The sequence below is a fragment of the Rhinolophus sinicus genome, linkage group LG07 (genome assembly GCF_036562045.2).
Source record: "Rhinolophus sinicus isolate RSC01 linkage group LG07, ASM3656204v1, whole genome shotgun sequence".
Classification (NCBI taxonomy): Eukaryota; Metazoa; Chordata; class Mammalia; order Chiroptera; family Rhinolophidae; genus Rhinolophus; species Rhinolophus sinicus.
In genome coordinates, this window is record NC_133757.1 from 21,018,493 (window position 1) to 21,035,800 (window position 17,308).

At 52.5% G+C, this 17,308-nt stretch overlaps 1 protein-coding gene across 3 annotated transcripts in view; it reads left to right on the forward strand.

The window, feature by feature from the left end:
• COL17A1 (collagen type XVII alpha 1 chain) overlaps positions 1 to 17,308 on the forward strand; it is an 81,762-nt gene that overhangs the window by 51,646 nt on the left and 12,808 nt on the right. For all 3 annotated transcript variants that reach the window (XM_019725069.2, XM_074339092.1, XM_019725070.2), the window contains 22 exons: positions 521 to 592; positions 1,366 to 1,434; positions 2,468 to 2,629; positions 3,016 to 3,096; positions 4,239 to 4,283; positions 5,213 to 5,419; positions 6,015 to 6,239; positions 6,564 to 6,593; positions 7,382 to 7,408; positions 8,373 to 8,399; positions 8,502 to 8,564; positions 9,476 to 9,580; positions 10,300 to 10,353; positions 11,046 to 11,081; positions 11,695 to 11,739; positions 11,991 to 12,026; positions 12,554 to 12,589; positions 13,237 to 13,299; positions 13,925 to 13,960; positions 14,205 to 14,276; positions 14,666 to 14,692; positions 15,654 to 15,689. In XM_019725069.2, the coding sequence (XP_019580628.2) occupies positions 521 to 592; positions 1,366 to 1,434; positions 2,468 to 2,629; positions 3,016 to 3,096; positions 4,239 to 4,283; positions 5,213 to 5,419; positions 6,015 to 6,239; positions 6,564 to 6,593; positions 7,382 to 7,408; positions 8,373 to 8,399; positions 8,502 to 8,564; positions 9,476 to 9,580; positions 10,300 to 10,353; positions 11,046 to 11,081; positions 11,695 to 11,739; positions 11,991 to 12,026; positions 12,554 to 12,589; positions 13,237 to 13,299; positions 13,925 to 13,960; positions 14,205 to 14,276; positions 14,666 to 14,692; positions 15,654 to 15,689 (1,554 nt within the window). The remainder of the gene's footprint in view (positions 1 to 520; positions 593 to 1,365; positions 1,435 to 2,467; positions 2,630 to 3,015; positions 3,097 to 4,238; positions 4,284 to 5,212; positions 5,420 to 6,014; positions 6,240 to 6,563; positions 6,594 to 7,381; positions 7,409 to 8,372; positions 8,400 to 8,501; positions 8,565 to 9,475; positions 9,581 to 10,299; positions 10,354 to 11,045; positions 11,082 to 11,694; positions 11,740 to 11,990; positions 12,027 to 12,553; positions 12,590 to 13,236; positions 13,300 to 13,924; positions 13,961 to 14,204; positions 14,277 to 14,665; positions 14,693 to 15,653; positions 15,690 to 17,308) is intronic.

The following is a 17,308-nucleotide window of genomic DNA, read 5'->3' on the forward strand; positions in this document are numbered from 1 at the left end:
GGAATAAGGGAGGGATGAGCTTCTGCACATTATTAAAAACAAACAAGCAACCTTTGCTATCATAATGGGTGTGAGGGGAGCTTTATGTGTTTGTGTCAGGAGAAGAGTTCAGGGGACACTAGAGCTCTGCCAAGTCAATGCCTCCTGGCCCCCTTGTGTCTGAAGCCTCTGCTCGCAGTTCCCACACTGTGCACCACAGGGAACAGGGAACCCTGGGATATCTAACAATTTTGAGGGATACAGTAACATCTGTCAGACCCTGTGTGAACTACCACTATTAAGTTGTGTGGACCTAACTACTCAATAAATGAATCTGTTAGTAACTTTTGGCCTGATGTGAAGAGCTGGGCCATTAAAAAAAATTACTGTCTTAGAATATGAGAACAGAGAAAGTTCGGGAACCTCTGTCATGTGCAAAGGCATTTATCATCAAGGTAGTTTGGGGGCTCCTGGGAGATGCCTGTAGCTGAGGGCCCTCTTCTATGCACCTGCACTCACCTGTCCTCAATGTCTCCCACAGTGTTTGGCATGCAGAACAACCTGGCCCCCAGCTCAGCCGCCCTGTCCCATGGCACGGCCAGCACCTCCACAGGTCAGTAGCTGAGCTTTGGAGCTTAGGGGCTGGGAAGTAACGCCTCTTTTCAGCTATAACTCACAATATCCAATTTCAACAACTGAGTCAGAGGAACCAAATTGTCCCTAAAAATTAATCGACCTTTCACGCCAAAGAAACAGCCCCCAGCCCCCAGCCGAGAGGTTCCAACCATGATCATATACTGGCTCAGACATGAGTGAAACCACAGGGGGTATTGCTGTGGACTGTCACCTGTATATCCTCCTGTCTCACTGCTGTCCCTGACAGCCCACTATCACGGCAAATCAATCATCTGGCTGCTTTTCTGGTGCACCCCCTGTGCAAACCTGGGGGATGGGAGACAGAAGAGGTGAGCCTCAGCTCTGGCCCTCAACTTGCTTCCTGTTGGGTTGGGGTAGAAAGTCTCATACACATGAAACAACTGGGGACTCGTATAAGACGATGTGAATCGAGCTGTGCAGAGCAGGTGTTCGGGCTATAGGAGTTCAGAAGGGAAGGCAATGTGGGAGGGTCGAGGAGAACTTCATGGAGGAGGCAGCCTCTGGAACAGTCCTACGAGGATGAGAATTATGCCAAAGAAAGTTCCATCCAAACTTCTATTGCTGTCCCCGTGGCTGGAGAGAGTTGATTTCATTATTCACTCATTATTATTCATTATTGTTGTCTCCTGCTCACCTGGGGAGGCTGCCAGGGCTGGTCAGGCTGTTTCTCAGCTGCATGGAGCCGCCCTCCCACACTGTCCTGTTTCCTCAGTGGTTCCTCTCTTGCAGCCTACGGTGTGAAGAAAAACATACCCCAAGGCCCTGCCGCCGTGAGCACTGGCGTGTCCACCTCTGCCAGTGAGTATTGTTCCCAGCTGCCAGGGGCACACCACAGCACGCCGTGACGTCGCATACGGAAGGAGGGACTAGACCCCATTTGTGGTGTAGGGTCTGCAAGTGGGACTCACCCCAGGGGCCTCTCAGTTATTTCCAGGAGTAGAGGCGAGAACCCCACCCCCCCAACCTTACCCTGACCTCTCTATCTGAGAGGCAGGAAGCTCCCCCCTCCACATCTGCCTGGGGTCAGACACACCCCAGCCCCCACCCTTGTCTGGAAGCCTCTGGCCTGCTCCTGTTACATGTCATCCATGGCAAGAGCTAAGGTGCCCTGCAAAGCTGCCGCACCTTCCCTGCTTTCTATAGTATGTTTATCAAATTGGGCTCACTGTTGCTTCCTTCATGTATTTCCTTCCATTCAACAATTCATTCATTCAGAAAACACTCACTGAGCACCTGTTCTGTGTGAGACAGACACTGTTCTAAGTGCCTGGAGCACAGACATGAACAAGGCAGGCTACGCTCCTGCCCTCCCCAGGCTGATAAATGCAGTAGAGGAGGCAGATAAACAAGTAGACAAAGTACACGAGATAATTTGAAGGAAAGAAATAGATGAGGTGGTAGCGAAAGGAGTGTGTGTGTGTTAGACGGGGTGGTCAGGAAAAAACCCCAGGAGGCTAACACTTGAGACGTGAAAGATAGAAGTGAACCCACCCAGTTAATTAAAGAAGGGCCTGCCTGACAAGGGGGTACTTTTGCCCATTCACTAAAGATCCTGTAACATTCAGGTGGGAGGCAACCCCACAGGCCGGCTCAGGGCTTCTGGCATCGACCCACCTCCTCATCACCAGTCCCAGCCAGCAGGGGAGGCTGTCTTTGGTCCCCGAGATGCTTCTTAGTAGCTCCTGTGGGTGAGAGCAGGACACCCTTGGACACACCCGCTGACCTCTCTTTTCCTCCCTGCTCTTCCTGCTCCTCCCTCTTCTGCTCCTTTCTTCCCTCTCCCTGTCTCGGCACCTTGTCCCTCCTCCCCACCCGTTTCTTTCCTGTCCAGCCTGCACCACAAGTGTCCAGAATGACGACCTCTTGCATAGAGACTGTAAGTTCCTGATCTTGGAGAAAGACAGCGCGCCTGCCAAGAAGGAGATGGAGCTGTTGATCATGACCAAGGACAGCGGGAAGGTCTTTACTGCCTCCCCTGCCAGCATCACTGCAAGTACGCACAAGCCCACACGACTGCGGTTTCCGGAGAAAGGCAGACAGTATAGGAGACCAAAGGTCCTAGCAAGGTGGTTTGAGAGGTTTTAATAATGAAAACATAATCATCCCATTCAAATAAAAAAAATGCCTGCCTGAATAGGGTGTCCCAGGTCTGCCTTGAGTGCAGACGAGCCAGGAAAACTCTGGGAAAGAGCTCCCAGAGGGTTCTTTGGGCAACAACATGAAGACTCCCACCGCAAGCATCGATTGGGGGATTAGCGCTGGGAAAGCTGGATCCTCTTCCTACCAGGCAGCTGATTCCTCCCCAGGAAGGAGAGGATGTGGGGTGGGGTTGGGGAATAGGGAGCGAATATCCCAGATTATCATGGGTTGTGTGCACAGCTTCTTTTTCAGAGGACACCCTAAAAAAGGAAAAGCAAGCTGCTTACACTGCTGACACCAGCCTAACATCAGAGGCCAATGGTAAGACCAAATCTGATCTCTGTCCACCTGGCCTTCAGCCAACCCGCATTTCATTTATTTATTTGTCTTCTGAGACCTCACTACTCAAAGTGTGGTCCCTGGACCAGCAGCAGTGGCAACACATGGGAACACATCAGAAATGCAGACTCCCAGGCCCTAGGCCAGACTGCTGAGTCAGAGGCTACATTTTAACAAGCTCCCCAGTTGATTCATGCGTCCACATTATTGAAGCAAAAGCCTTAGACCACGACACGTCTAAGGTCCACAGTGGCATTTTTTTCTCATCTTCCCTTAATTTTCAGAACTAATAGAAAAATCATTTGCAAAGCACTTGCTAGCTTTATTATCTTTCTTCTTAAATACCTGATTTTTTTTCCCCTGGGTAAGCACGTTTCTTCACTGCTCTGCGTCTTGTACAATTTCTCCAAATCACTGATTTTTAGGGATATCAGTAAAGGAAGGGAAAAGTTACATCATAGAACATTTTTAGATAAATGCAAAGGAAATCAATTACAATCCTGACAAGACCTGGCCCTAAGTCTTCTCCGTTAGTGGTTCCTTACATTTTACGGGTGGAGGTGGGGATGTGGAGCCAAACGACCCTTTCCGAATCTGATGAAAGCTATAAACAATTTCCCCAGAAAATTCCACACATGCCCACAAACACTCAGTGGTCAGAGAGCATCAGGGACTCCTGCACTGCCCTGCGCCAAGCCCACCCTTGCCTGCTGGTTCCCTCCAACCCAGATTAGGAACCTGTGTGCAAAGTCCCTTTAACCAAGAGGTCGAGAGGCAATTCTCACAAGCACATTTATTGTTTGAAAGCAAAGGTCCCCCCTTGCGTGAGCTTCTGCAAATGTCTTGGGCGTTAAAGGTTTCAGGTCACAAGAGGGTTATGACGCTGCTTTTTTTCCACCACTAAGTGTTTGCTAAACCATGTCTGCGTAGATGTAACTGTTGCAAGTATCAGATCAATGAGGACTGAGTGGATAATCCTGCACTCGCTGTTCTTCCCGGTGCCTGGGGCTGGGGCGTGTGTGTCTACCTCACGCCCAACCCAGCACCTAGGCACAGGCTGTGCCTTGGGCTCCTCGCATTTAAAAGCTCAAGTCAAACCTGTATTCTCGGTGTTTATCTTTCAGGACAGGTGAAGACTGTGTCCACAAAGGGCAAGGCCACCTCAGCAGGTAGGTGACAGGAGCCCTCGGGGCTGGTTATGGTGAATGGCACAGATACTGCCCCAGCCTGGGCCAGTGCACACCCAAGCTACCCAGCTCTAAAGAGTGTCCTGGAAGGCTTGAAGGGAGCAGGGTGGGGGGGTGGCCGGGCTGCAGAAGCAGCTTAGGTCAGGGAATGACCCTTTATCTGCCCTTAGGTCCAGGGTCTCCCAGCATGGCAGGGGCACCACGGCAGGGCTACTGTTATCTCCCCACACCCCATACATGCACGGGCTTCAGGGGGACACTAAGACCACACACAGCTCCAGCTTGTTACACTTTCCTCCCTTCCTCCTCTAGCCCTGTGAGAGAGACAGATCAAGGGTTATCACCCCATTTTAGATACTAAAAACCCTTTTTACAAAAAAAGTTTACTGGGCATCTCTTAAGTGCTGAGTAAAGTTCTAGGCACTTGGAGATTACAAAGAAAGAGCTGTGAATACTGAGATGTGCAGATGGGAACGCCTTAGGTTTGGGCCTAGTAAAATACAGGAGGTTGTGGCAGATCAAAGTTCACAATCAAGATTTTTAAACCTAGAGATATGTGCTACATCCTCTGCTAATTACTTTGCATGCCTTACTGATCTCATTTCATTCAACTGTCCTATGCAGTAGGTAATCTTTTAATCGCATTTCATAAAGAAAAGGAAACAGAGGTTAAGCAACCTTCTTAGGCTCACACAGCTCAAGCCCACGATTGTCAGACTTCTGCTCCTCAGCAGCCACGGCCCTGTAGTGGCTCCAGGCGCCAGCCTCACCCCTCACGGAGCTGCGCAGGAGCCTGAAAGCCCCACTCGTGTTCACTCAGGCCCACAGGAAGTCACCAAAAGCCAGGAAATTTGGAGGGAAGAGAGTAAGAGCCATCTGTGTTCACCTTACCCTCACTCTCTCTTTCACAGACATCCACGGCTACGACCAACATAATGGCAGCGGTGGCTTTAAAGGTGGCGGTGGTGGCGTTGGCGGCGGCGTTGGCGGGGGCCCGTGGGGGGCAGCACCAGCCTGGTGCCCCTGCGGCTCCTGCTGCAGCTGGTGGAAATGGCTGCTGGGCCTGCTGCTCACCTGGCTGCTGCTCCTGGGGCTGCTCTTCGGCCTCATTGCTCTGGGTACGTGGCAGCAGTGGCAGGAAAGCAGGCCCCGCTGTCCATTCAAAGGGCAGGAATCGCCCAGTGTCCCAAGTGTTGGGGCTAAGGGGTGGGACAGCATCAGTACAGACCCCTTGTTACTGCTGATGAGGAAACAGGCTCCAGGAGGCACCTGGTCAAGGTCGCAAGGTCACCGAGTGGCAGAGCTGGGATTCTAATGCAGCTCCTGGGCCGGGGGCTCCGCAGCAGCTGCTCTAAGCACCTGGCCGCCCATAGTGGTCAGGCCATCCCTTCTCGTAGCCTTTGCTGGCGCTCACACCAGCTCCCAGGGACAGTAAGGACCAGCACTGTCACCATGTCAGAAGACTGACCCCCAGGCCTGGTTTCTTTAAGGCTCAGTGACAATTTTCAGAAGCGATTATAATCCTGCTGGCATCCACAGCAGATTGTCTCCGCATAAGTATTCCAGCAAAATGTCCCCCAGTGGCATGAAGAACCGCCATAGAGCCCATCGCCTCCATTTGAGGCTCCCTGGTGGGGAGAGGGGGGGCAGTGAGTGTGTGCTGCAAAGGCCCTGGCTCTGTCCCTGGCTCACGCTGCCTGTCTGCCGTTTCAGCGGAGGAGGTGCGGAAGCTGAAAGCACGCGTGGATGAGCTGGAGCGAATCAGGAGTGGGGTGTCGCAGTATGAGGAGGAGATGGCGAAGAGGAGCAACCAGGAGCGACTGCAGGGGCTGGCACCTGGGGGGGGCGGAGGCTCGGGCACATCCGGGCTGGACGGCCACAGTCAGGAGGCACTCTGGCTGTTCGTGAGGAACAAGCTGATGACAGAGCAAGAAAATGGTGAGCACATCGCAGGGCAAAGGGCCGGCCCCTTCCACTCCCTGCCCCTTGGCCTCTGTGTGCAGTGGTGCCCACTCACGCTCACTGGACTCTCATGCTCCCTCTGCACTCTATCCTCTCTATAGTCCTGGGCGGAAGGAAGGACCAGTATTGTGAGCCCATTTGACTGCTGGGAAAACTGAGACCTGGAGAGAATTGCCCATTTTAGAATCTGATTGGTAGTCCTAGCCTAGGTTTCTTCCCATTGTAATAGCACAGCGATCCCTTTCCCGTGTGTGTCACCAGAAGAAATGCGACTAACTCAGGGTTTACTTTCTCTTGTAGGCAATCTGCGAGGAAACCCTGGACCCAAAGGTATTGCAGTGGATTTAGTCCTTTCCCTGTTCTCATTTCCTGCGCTTAAAGCTGGTTTTCTGGGTGGATTGGAAAACTTTTTTTCCAAATTGAAGGTCTTATGGTATTTGTTGGGAGGGCTGAGAATTGCCTTTACAGTCAGAATATCTAAGGCATCCTCTAAGGCAGAAGGGACCTAAGGCATCCTCTAAGAGAGGCCCAGTGACATGCTGAAGTGACACAGACCCCACACCCAACTCACCTTGAAACGCAGTTCACCTACTGTTAGCTGGTTTTAACACATTGTTTGTGGGAAACGAGTAAACTCGTCATATCGCTTCTAGTTGGAACCGGCAAAAATTTTGCAAAGTAAATAAATAGAGACCTCTTTTTAAACTGCAACACTGAAAGTTTCATAGAAAAATATCAAATAGATCGAAAGATATGAATATTTTACGGAAAGTCTAATTTTGGCGAGAAAATGTCAAAAAAGCCCCGCGTTACGACGCGATTTGGCGGGAAAATGCCCGCTTACAAAGTGTATTAAAATACTCAGAGAGGGGAGGGGTGTGGGAGATGAGGGTAAGGGAGATCAAATATATGGAAGGAGAACTGACTCTGGGTGGTGAACACACAATGAGATTTATAGATGATGTAATACAGAATTGTACACCTGAAAACTGTAATTTTACTAACAATTGTCACCCCAATAAATTAAAAGAAAAAAGAAGAAGAATAAAAAAATACTCAGAGAGAAGAGCCCTTGGGCTCTCACCACATTCACAATTTTCTCATCTTTCTGATTTTAGGTGACATGGGAAGTCAAGGCCCTAAAGGTAATAGCAACATGGGCATTTTTACCTTAAGTATTAGTGAGGGTTGACAGTTTAAAGCAATCGGCAAGTGTCAGAGGACCCATCTCACACTTTCCCTGGCCATCTCCCCTTTGTGGTGGGACCCGTGAATCGCAGAGCTACCTGCAGACACTTGGGCTTTTGGGGGAGCAGGTGGCTTCATGACAGCAGGGCTCTATATCTCTGGGGCAGAACCATCCTTGGCCCCTTCTCAGGGCTCCAGGGACCCCAGAACAAGGACCCTGAGACGGCCCACGTCAAGGGCCTGCATCTCCTCCAGCTCCAAGGGGCAACCTGAGGGCCTGCTACTACACAACGCACCCCCACTCCCCAGAGATTTCGAGAAATGTCGATTCCTGGGCCTTGCCAGGAATCAGATGCTCCTGAATCACACACTCTGGGGCTGGGCTGCCCTCCCCCCAGGTTTTTATCTGAGGAATCAGGTCGGGAACCACCATTCCAGGTGAGCAGCCTGTTCTCAGGGGTCTTAGCCGAGGGAGTCAGGGAAATAACACCGAGCAGTCGGCAACTGAGCTCCTGTGGGGGGAGATCCAGTAGGAGCAACACCACCTGCTTTCGGGGGGCAGGCAGGCAGACACAATCACAGGAGAAGTGCCCCACAGTGTTAGTTGGGGGACACTCTTGTGGCACACACTTATGTGCTATAGGGAATTGAAAGATTTCTCAGAAAATACAGGCTGCCCAGTTAAATGTGAATTACACATAAGCAACAAATAATTTTGCATTATAAATATGTCCCAAATAGTATATGGAATATACTTATACTAAACATTTATTCAATGTTTATCTGCAATTCACACTTAACTGCGCACCCTGTATTTTCATTTGCTACATTTGGCAATCCTACCTGAATCCCACCAGTGCACCTTTAGGGAATTGCCCAACTCCTCTGGCTGACTTCTCTGTCTTATCTCTGTTCCCACAGGAGACCGAGGGTTCCCTGGGACTCCAGGTGTGTAACCTTTGATGGTAGGGCTGGTATTGAGGGCTTCCCGGTCCTGGCTCCCAGGTTCTGGAAGGAAAATAGGGCTGAGGTATTCTTGTGTGTCCACAGGTATCCCTGGGGTCTTGGGCAAACCAGGTCCAGAAGGACCAAAGGGACAAAAAGGCAATGTGGGTAAGAACTGCTTTTTCCATTCGTTTCTTTCCTTCCTTCTTTCCTTCCTTCTTTCCTTCCTTCCTTCCTTCCTTCCTTCCTTCCTTCCTTCCTTCCTTCCTTCCTTCCTTCCTTCCTTCCTTCCTTCCTTCCTTCCTTCCTTCCTTCCTTCCTTCCTTCCTTCCTTCCTTCCTTCCTTCTTTCAGTAAACATTTATTAAGTGCCTGCTGTGTGCCAGGCCCTGTTTTAGGTGCTGGGGAGACATCAGTGAACAAAACCGAGAAAGCCCTGCTTACATTTGGGTAGGGAAGAAGGACAATACCCATGATAAATAAGTGAAGTACACAGCAGGGTAGGAGGTGGTTTGGAAATGCAAAAGACAGAGCCTGGTGGGACACTGGGAGTCCTGGGGCCATCAGGGGAGGCCTCACTGAAAAGGTGCCATTTGAGCAAAGACTTGAAGGGGGTAAGGTAGCCGGGCATGAGGAGATCTTGGGGAAACACTCCAGGCAGATGGAGCAGCCACAGGCCCAGGGCAAGAGTGTGCCCACTGGTCAAGGAGCAGTGAGGAGGAAGAGGAAGAGGTGCTAGAGGCCTTGGCTGGAGCCCAGGAGGGAGGAGAGTCCAGAGGAAGGGCTGGTGAGTGAGGCTGACCGTATGGGGCCTTGGAGGCCCCTGTAAGGACGTCGGCTTTGCCTCCCTGTGAGGTGAGAAGCCACTTTGCAGGTTTGGGGCAGGGTGAGACATGATCCTCTTGCATCTTCAAAGGTTTGCTCTGGCTTCTGGGCTGAGCTGGGGCTATGGAGGGTGAGGGGAGGTACAGGGGGACCAGTGTAGAGGCTCCAGGCTAGCGTCCTGCCAGCAAGATGCTGCCTGTGGAGCCCTTGGCTGTGGCTTAGGGTCCTTTCTGATATGGTCATTTCTGTTTTTAGGAGAGCCTGGCATCGAGGGGCCCATGGGCCAGAGAGGGCGTGAAGGTCCTATGGGACCTCGTGGTGAACCAGGGCCACCTGGGTCTGGAGAGAAAGGGGACAGAGGTAAGAGGCAGTTCCTTCACCAGACAAGTTAGTGGCATCCATGCTTACTTCTTTCACTAGCATCACTGGGCACCTGGAGCCAGTGTCTGGCCTTGTGGAGACAGTGGTCTAATGAAAGGCATAGGCCAGACTGCAAGTCCAGGCCTCGGGGCCAGAACCCTGCTGGGCTCAGGATGCATGGGAACAGTGGTCACAGGGAAAGGGGCTTCCAGAGCCAGGGGAGGAGTCAGAGCTGAGGGGAATGCTCATGGCAGGGCAGGGCCTGACGGAAACTGAAGTGGGGTTTAGGCCCTCAAGCCTCTCCTGTCTAGAACTAGTCAGGGCAGGAGGCACAGACCTGGAGCGGCCTGGGAAGATTTTGCAATTAGATTCTTAACCATGAGTCTGTTTTTATCAGGAGCAACCAAGCACAGACCCCAGAAATCCTCTCAATGCCAACAGATCTTGAATATTTATTTTTAGCTTCCCTTTCTCTTAAAAATATTGCTCAAGAAGGCAACAAATGTTTATTGAGCATCTGCAGGTGCCAGACTTCATGGAGTATGAAGGTTCTGGGCCTAGAAACCGAAGGTGTTTTGCTGATTTGTGGCCTCAGGGAGGCACCAAATGGCTCAAGGCCACTGGCAGGGTGGGAACCATCCCCCACAAATGGTATCTGCAGGCTGGGCGGGCAACCAAACTGGGGGGAATCTCTCAGAGTATCTTTCATTTCTCCCCAGGGCCTGTTGGTGAGCCGGGTCCACCTGGTGTCCCGGGTTCTGTGGGGCCCAAAGGTAAGTCCGGTGTCCAGGATGGTACCCAAGTGTGCGCCATCCAGGATGGATCACAGAGGTCCAGGCGCTGGCATCCCAGACAGCCCTAAGCCCCTGTTCCAGGCCTGTGCAGGGGTGATGGGCCCAGAGAGAGGCCCCTCACAAAGGAGTCCCCATGGGTCAGGGTTGGGGCTGGAGTTCTTGCTCCATGGTGTATTTGGGGCCACATTTCCATCTGTCTTCAATGGCCCCATTTTGTGGTCCCAAGTGGGTGAATGAATCAGGAAATCAGAAGTCAGACAATTTCCTCACCTGACTGGGGCCCAGATGCACACATTTAAAAGCAACATGTCTGAACAACCTGGGAAAATGGGGCCTTCTCTGTTTGATGCTCATCGGGTCACGTCTCCTCCCTTTCCCTGCCTGAGCCCAGATGTTTTACTCTGAGCCGGAAGGAGCAGGGGTCTCTTGATGCCACCAGCTACAGCTTCCCTCTGGAGGAGGACTTTGCACTGCACTTGGGTCATCTTGGACCCATTGGCTTTCAGGTCCTGGCAGGAACCCCCACTGTGGGGACGACACCCATACACACAGCCCTCACCAGGAAGGGAGCCCCCACCTCTCCACCTGACCTTCACCGTGGGGTCAGATGTCCTGGGCCTGGGCCTGACCCTTCCACCCTTCCGATAAGTGTCTTTTGTTGTCCTTCTCAGGTGCCAGCGGTTCTCCTGGCCCACAGGGTCCTCCAGGTGAGTGTGCTTTTTCTTATCTTTCGTGTGTGTGCTTTTAAATAGATTCTGGAGCAAAAAAAAAAAAAAGAAGAATGCTAAAAGGAAAAACAAACATTTTAAAACAAAAGAAGCAATTATACAGAGAGCCCCCTGGAGCTACGAAACTCATGTCCACACTGTATCTCTTGTGACTAAGGTCAGATACCGGTGGGTCCTGTGACAGCCATTCTGACCTGGCTTGAGGCCCACAGCCCTGCAGCAGTAGGCAGATCCCATCCTGCCCTCCTCTGAGCAAGTGCCTCCCTCTGCGTCATCCCTACAGGCCAGAGCTTGTCCTGCGGCCTTGGGAATCTCAAGCTACAGCCTACATTATAATGAGGGCCAGTGTCTCTGCCAGGGTCCCATGAGGTGTCCTGAAGCCCAGGGCCTGGCACTCACAGGGGAAAAAACCTGGACCAGGATAATGGAAGGGGACATGGGGAGGACAGAGAGCAGCCTTGGCTTTTACTCCAGGGTATATGTGTGTGCACGTGTGTGCAGGTGTGTGTGCACGTGTGTGCCCATGTGCATATACATCCCTTCCGAAGCCGGGGCACTCACCTGCATGGGCCTCTGTTTGCGGGTCCTGTAGGTCTGCAAGGGCTCCGAGGTGAAGTAGGACTCCCTGGTATCAAAGGTAAGCTGGAGGGAGGGGCCGGGAGGAAATGGGATGTCACCCTCTAGATGCCAGTCACTCAAGAAGAAGGTCTGAGGGGACAGGGAGGGCCTGATGGACATGAGCAATAGCCTGTGCAGGCTGACAGGTGCATGAGCAGAAGGGGAGGTCAGGACAATGGGGTGAGCGGGACCTGTTTCCACACACAGATGCTGTCCTTCTTGGTCTTCTTCACCAACACTCTTTACACCAAGTGTCCATTAACTTTTCAGGTGACAAAGGACTTATGGGACCACCAGGACCCAAAGGTATATTGCACCTGCTCAGACATCACCAGTCTGCCTGACTCCCAGGAACCTAATGTGACCGGAACCCCAGCTTCCAAGAATGTGGATGACTGTGGTTCCTGGATCCCTGGGCTAAGAGGGATCTGGGAGCTCATTCTAATGCAACCTCTCAGATATGGCAACCGAGGCACAGAGAGGAGACAAAAAGCCCCAAGGTCACAGACTATGGTTGGGTGGTCAGGAAGTGAGAATGCAGCTGGGAGATCTTCCTGTCTGGCCCTCCCTGTGCCTGCAGCATCCATTGTCTGACAGCATGGGCTGGGGTCACTTTGTGGGTGGGCTCTGACCCTGCGGGAGATAAACCGCGCACCTTCGGCTTTATGAATGCCAAGGTCTCACCCACAGTCTGCTGACAGTAGCTTCCAGGTACAATGAGTACAAGTCTGCTGCTGGGGGCCGGGCGTCAGGGGCCCCTCTTACTGGGTGAGAATGTTTTCCTTGCTCTTGACTGCTGCTTCCTGCCCCACCCCCACCCATGTTTGTTTTAGGTGACCAGGGTGAGAAAGGACCCCGAGGCCTCACAGGTCAGTCCTACATGGGAATCCACTTTGATTCACTAAAGACTTTTTGTAAATCCATTGGGCACGGGAGGTGAGAAAATAAATACAGAAAATATGAGAATCTCGGTCTAAAAACCTTCGGGGAACTTGCAATCTAGAAAAAACACAAGACAAGATAACATAAAGCACTGAACGGAGTATAGGCCATATTCAAGCTGAATCGTCCAGACAGTAAATGCTTAGGGTAGAAAAGGGAGGTTATGATGGTCTCTGATTCTTTTGGGGAATTCAGCTGAGAAAATGAAGCCCTTCCCAAAATAGCAGAAAGTTTGCACTACTTGTACCCCCCTCATCCACTTATCTGTTACTAACTGGCATGATTAAAAAGGAAATTAATAGTAATGATACTTTGGTTACAAGGGGCAGCTCTCTGTTGCCAAGGAATAAGACTCATACACACCCCCTTTAGACCAGGCATGGCTTGGGCCAGTCCCTGCCTGCTGCCCAGGCAGCCGTGACCATAGAGTCTAAGCAGCCTCTGGTTGGTACCCCAAGCTCATCTGCTTGGGGAGGTGGCAGGGTTGGGGTGGGCAGGGAGGGTGTGGCATTCTGCCACTGTCACGGGTGCGGAGCTTGCAAGCCTCCAACCAGCTAGCGCGTTTCCTTTGCAGGCGAGCCAGGCTCAAAAGGTCTGCCTGGTGCTGCGGGCGAGCCTGGAGCTAAAGGAGCAATGGGTGAGTGTCCCAAAGGGAATGCAGTGGGTCTGCCCCCTTCCAGTCATCATCATGGCTCTAGATTTGGGATCCTTCTAGAACCACCTCTCCTGTTCTCTGATCCACTCACCCCCTGGTAGAGGCACCATTGATAGGCCATTTCTGGGCCTCACATCCCTCTTGGGGCTCAAAGAGCAGCAACCGTCTCTGTGGGTTCCTCACTACTGGGGTGGGGGGCGCTTGGCCTCTTCCTGCCTCTAAGCCACTCGGGACCCTGGGGAGGACAGAAAAGTGTTGGGGTCCTTTGGAACCCGTAATGTCCTTTGGAACTTGGAGGACCTTGAGTAAATGAGGCGGGCATTTATTGAGCATCTGGTGTGTGCCAGGTCCTGTGAAGGACACTGGAGAAGCAATGGGGAGTCATTGAACAGTTCTTAACAGGAAAGTAGACAATTACTGGTTCAGAAGAAGAGGGCAGGGAGAAAGCTGTATCCAGAGGATGTGACAGAGACCGGCTTTTTCCATGTTTGACGGCTACGGGGAAGGCCCACAGTCTCCCTTCCTGGGAGACAACTTGATGTGAGGCTGTTGGGCAGTAGAGGGAGGGAGTCCCAGAGACTGATGTACTGTGGTTCCGCTTCCTTAGGACCTGCTGGCCCGGATGGACACCAAGGCCCACGAGGTTGGTCACTGTTCGGCTCTCCTCACTCTCACTGCCTCCCCTGCCCTGCCCACCTCCCCTAATTGTAACACCAGAGGGTATGTGTCATGGAGAAACGTGCAAAGTCCAGGCCTTAATAGCCTTCTCCTTCCCACCTGCCTGCAAGTTACTCAGTAAAGCCCCAAGGAACCAACGACTCAGACGTGCTGGCCCGGTCAGCTTTTCAGGAAGGAAAACATTTGCACATTGGTCCCGCTCTCTCTAGGTGAACAAGGTCTCACAGGGATGCCTGGGACCCGAGGCTCACCAGGACCTTCAGGAGACCCAGGAAAGCCAGGTGACAGAGAGGGAAGGGGGGACTGGCCCTGCTGTGTGTGTGTGTGTGTGTGTGTGTGTGTGTGGCAGCCCAGCAGGAAACTGCCACAACTGCTGGCTTGTGCCGTATGTAGTGGCTGTGTGTCCTGACACCTGAGTCACCAAGTCTGGCACCTGGGAAGAGACACAGTAACAGCAGAAAGCAAGGGGTTCTAGGAAGGGGCAAAGGGTCTCTTAAAAACTGCAGAGTTTAAGGCCACCGCAGTACCTCGGTCCGCTGAGCCCTTCCGCTTCGATCCCCTCCCCTCAGGCGGGCTGTACGTGGACCCTTATCAATCCCCACGGGTCTGAGAAGAGAAGCCATTGTGGGCATCCTTTCAATTCCTCCCTCATGTGTTTTATTTTCTGTAGGTCTCACTGGACCCCAAGGACCTCAGGGTGAGTCACTGGGTCTCTCCCACCTCCAAACAGCACCTTTCAAGCCTCCCATTCCCTTCCAGGCTTCAGCAAATACATCTCCCACAGTCGCCTTAGAGTTTCCTCTTCTCCTCCCCTCACTCTCCCAACAAAATGGGTTCAGGTCCTTTTACTGTGAGTCTTGAGAAACACCTTAGGAAGGAAAAATATGCACAGAACAACGCAGAAAGCCATCCTGGTAGAAGTGAAGTTGATCCTGTGCCAATTCTGTCTGCCTGTGCCCTGTTCCCCTTTGGTGCAGGAACCCCTGAAAGGAGGCTCCAGGCCCAGGAATTCCATTGGCCCCGCAGAGGCCCCGCCCCAGTGGGGAGTGGGAGCTCACCACCTGCAGCAGAGCCCAGTTTTTCTGGGCCAGCTGCAGTGTCAAAGTCTGTCTCATAGTGGGACCCATGTGTACCCATTTGGATTTGGGAAACTGTCACCACACCCAGCCCCAACTCCTCAAGGAAATAAAGCAAAGATGTAAAATGAAATCAAGCAGCAGGTCCCCCCAAAAGTTGAGCGCATGGGGACATCCTTCACCTGCTGCCAGGTGGAGTTCAGACAAAAGCAAGGAGGGGTGTGGCATCAGATCTAGGAAGCCACCCTGCTTCCTGTGCTGCAGGGGAGAAGAGGGGACAGTGGCTGCTTAGCACGCTGCTGGGGGTTCATATCCCAGAGGGACTGGGTTTCCCCAAAGCCACTGCCTCCCTCAAGCCCAGCTGTCAGCCCATTTCCCAGAAAAGGAAAAGGGCTCAGAGCAAGAGCCTCAGTCCCCAGCCCTCAGGGGTCACCTGGGCCAGAGCAGAGGGCAAGGCCAGGTAGGCGTCCAGGTTTCCATCCGCGACTGTGGCTTGCTGAGCGAGGAAGCCTAGTTACTACCAGGGGGCCTGGGATTGCTGGGCCGTAATCATCCTCACTGACTCCTTTTCAATCACATCAGGACTTCCTGGCACCCCCGGCCGACCAGGGCCTAAAGGTAAGTGACTTTCCAAATTAAGACCAAATTAAGACGGTCTTTCTTTTCACTAGTCATTTTTGCGGGGGGCGGGTGGGGGGGGGGGGGTTGTTGCTGGCCGGAGGGAAGCCCCTCCCTGGCCAGAGCCTGGATCAACAGTGGCATCTAGTGGCTTCAGTGGAAGGCAGTGAGGCAGGGAGGCCGGAGACTTGTTCTCATCAACTAAAGCCCCGAAAGCTCAGGCCCCAGCTCCCCCACAGTCGTGAGCCTCACTGTGGCACCTGACATCTCCAGGCCGTGTAGAGAAGGATCTGGAAGGGTGCTGCCCCCACCCCACACGCCAGTCCATCCCCCAGCTTGCCTCTATATGCCCCCCTAGTGCTCTATCCCCCTGCTTGGAATTGGCCCCTGTAGTGTGACTCGCCCCTTAGGGCTTATCATTCACAGGGGGGGGGGGCTTTAGTGCAGGCAGGGAGGGGCATCTATGATGCTGCTAAGACGGGAAATCATCCCTAGGGTGTGACTGGGGCCAACGTGCTGACTCCTATACACAGGGTGACACTTTGGTCCTGTTCTACTCCTGTGCCGTTGTCTGGTTCTGCATCAGTAGGCCCCAACCCCGAGCTAGTCCAGGGATAAATGGTGCTCGGGGACAGTGCTCTTCCTCCTTCTGTCCCTGACCTTACATCCCTGAACCCTGACACCCTATGGAGCTGTCATGAGCAGTCATTGTCACCTTGGGGACCCAAGGAATAAAATAACTATTTTCTAGAAACTATTTCCAACGACTGGTTGGGCCAAGGAATTCTTTTAGGACAAATGTAATTCAAAATAACAACTGAGTTCACACATCCCAGACGGATATCTGGGTTCACAGATCTGTTCATGGGTTGCAGGTACCTTTAGTAAGACACACATAGGTTTGGGGGTTCCACCCTGTCCTTCTGGAGGCCTGCACTTCCTGTTCACTGGGAACTTCCGACCCTCCCCAGACAATGTGCACGAAAGGTGGACATTTTACCTAATGCTGGTAAAATGACCCCTGGGGGCTGGCAGGTGGCAAGCAGTGACCACCCTCCACCTCCCCTGAGGGAAATCCGTGTCATCCTCATGTGCAGTGACTGAATTGCTCACAGGCCATGGGAAATGACAAGAGGCCCTGAAAGTCCCCATTGGAGGACATTTCCATCTTCTTCTTCACTCGGTATCTCAGAATCTGTGGATGTCCAGTCCCAAGAGATGCCTCACTAAGATGGCATCTGGTGTGGGAAAGGATGAATCTGGCATCCCCTTCTTGAAAATTTCCTGTGTACATGTGGGACCCTCTAAGACACAGGCAGAAAAGAGATCTGTTAACCATTAGGTCACTTGGGAGTTCCCAGCTTACATGCCACAGAACCCCCTTGTAACTGCACAGCTCCGACTACTGTCCCAGGGAACTCACATCCAGAGGGGCACCCTGGAACCAGGCTCTCCCTGGAAGGCTCACACCTCTATCCTTTGACCTCCAGTACTTTTCCCACCCACGGCCATTCCCAGGAAGAGCCTGAGATGCCTACTGAAGGACAGGAGAGAATGTGGAATGGGGATGACTCTTAAGTCAGCCTCAATCCGGCCTCTCTGAAAGGAAAACCCTCTCA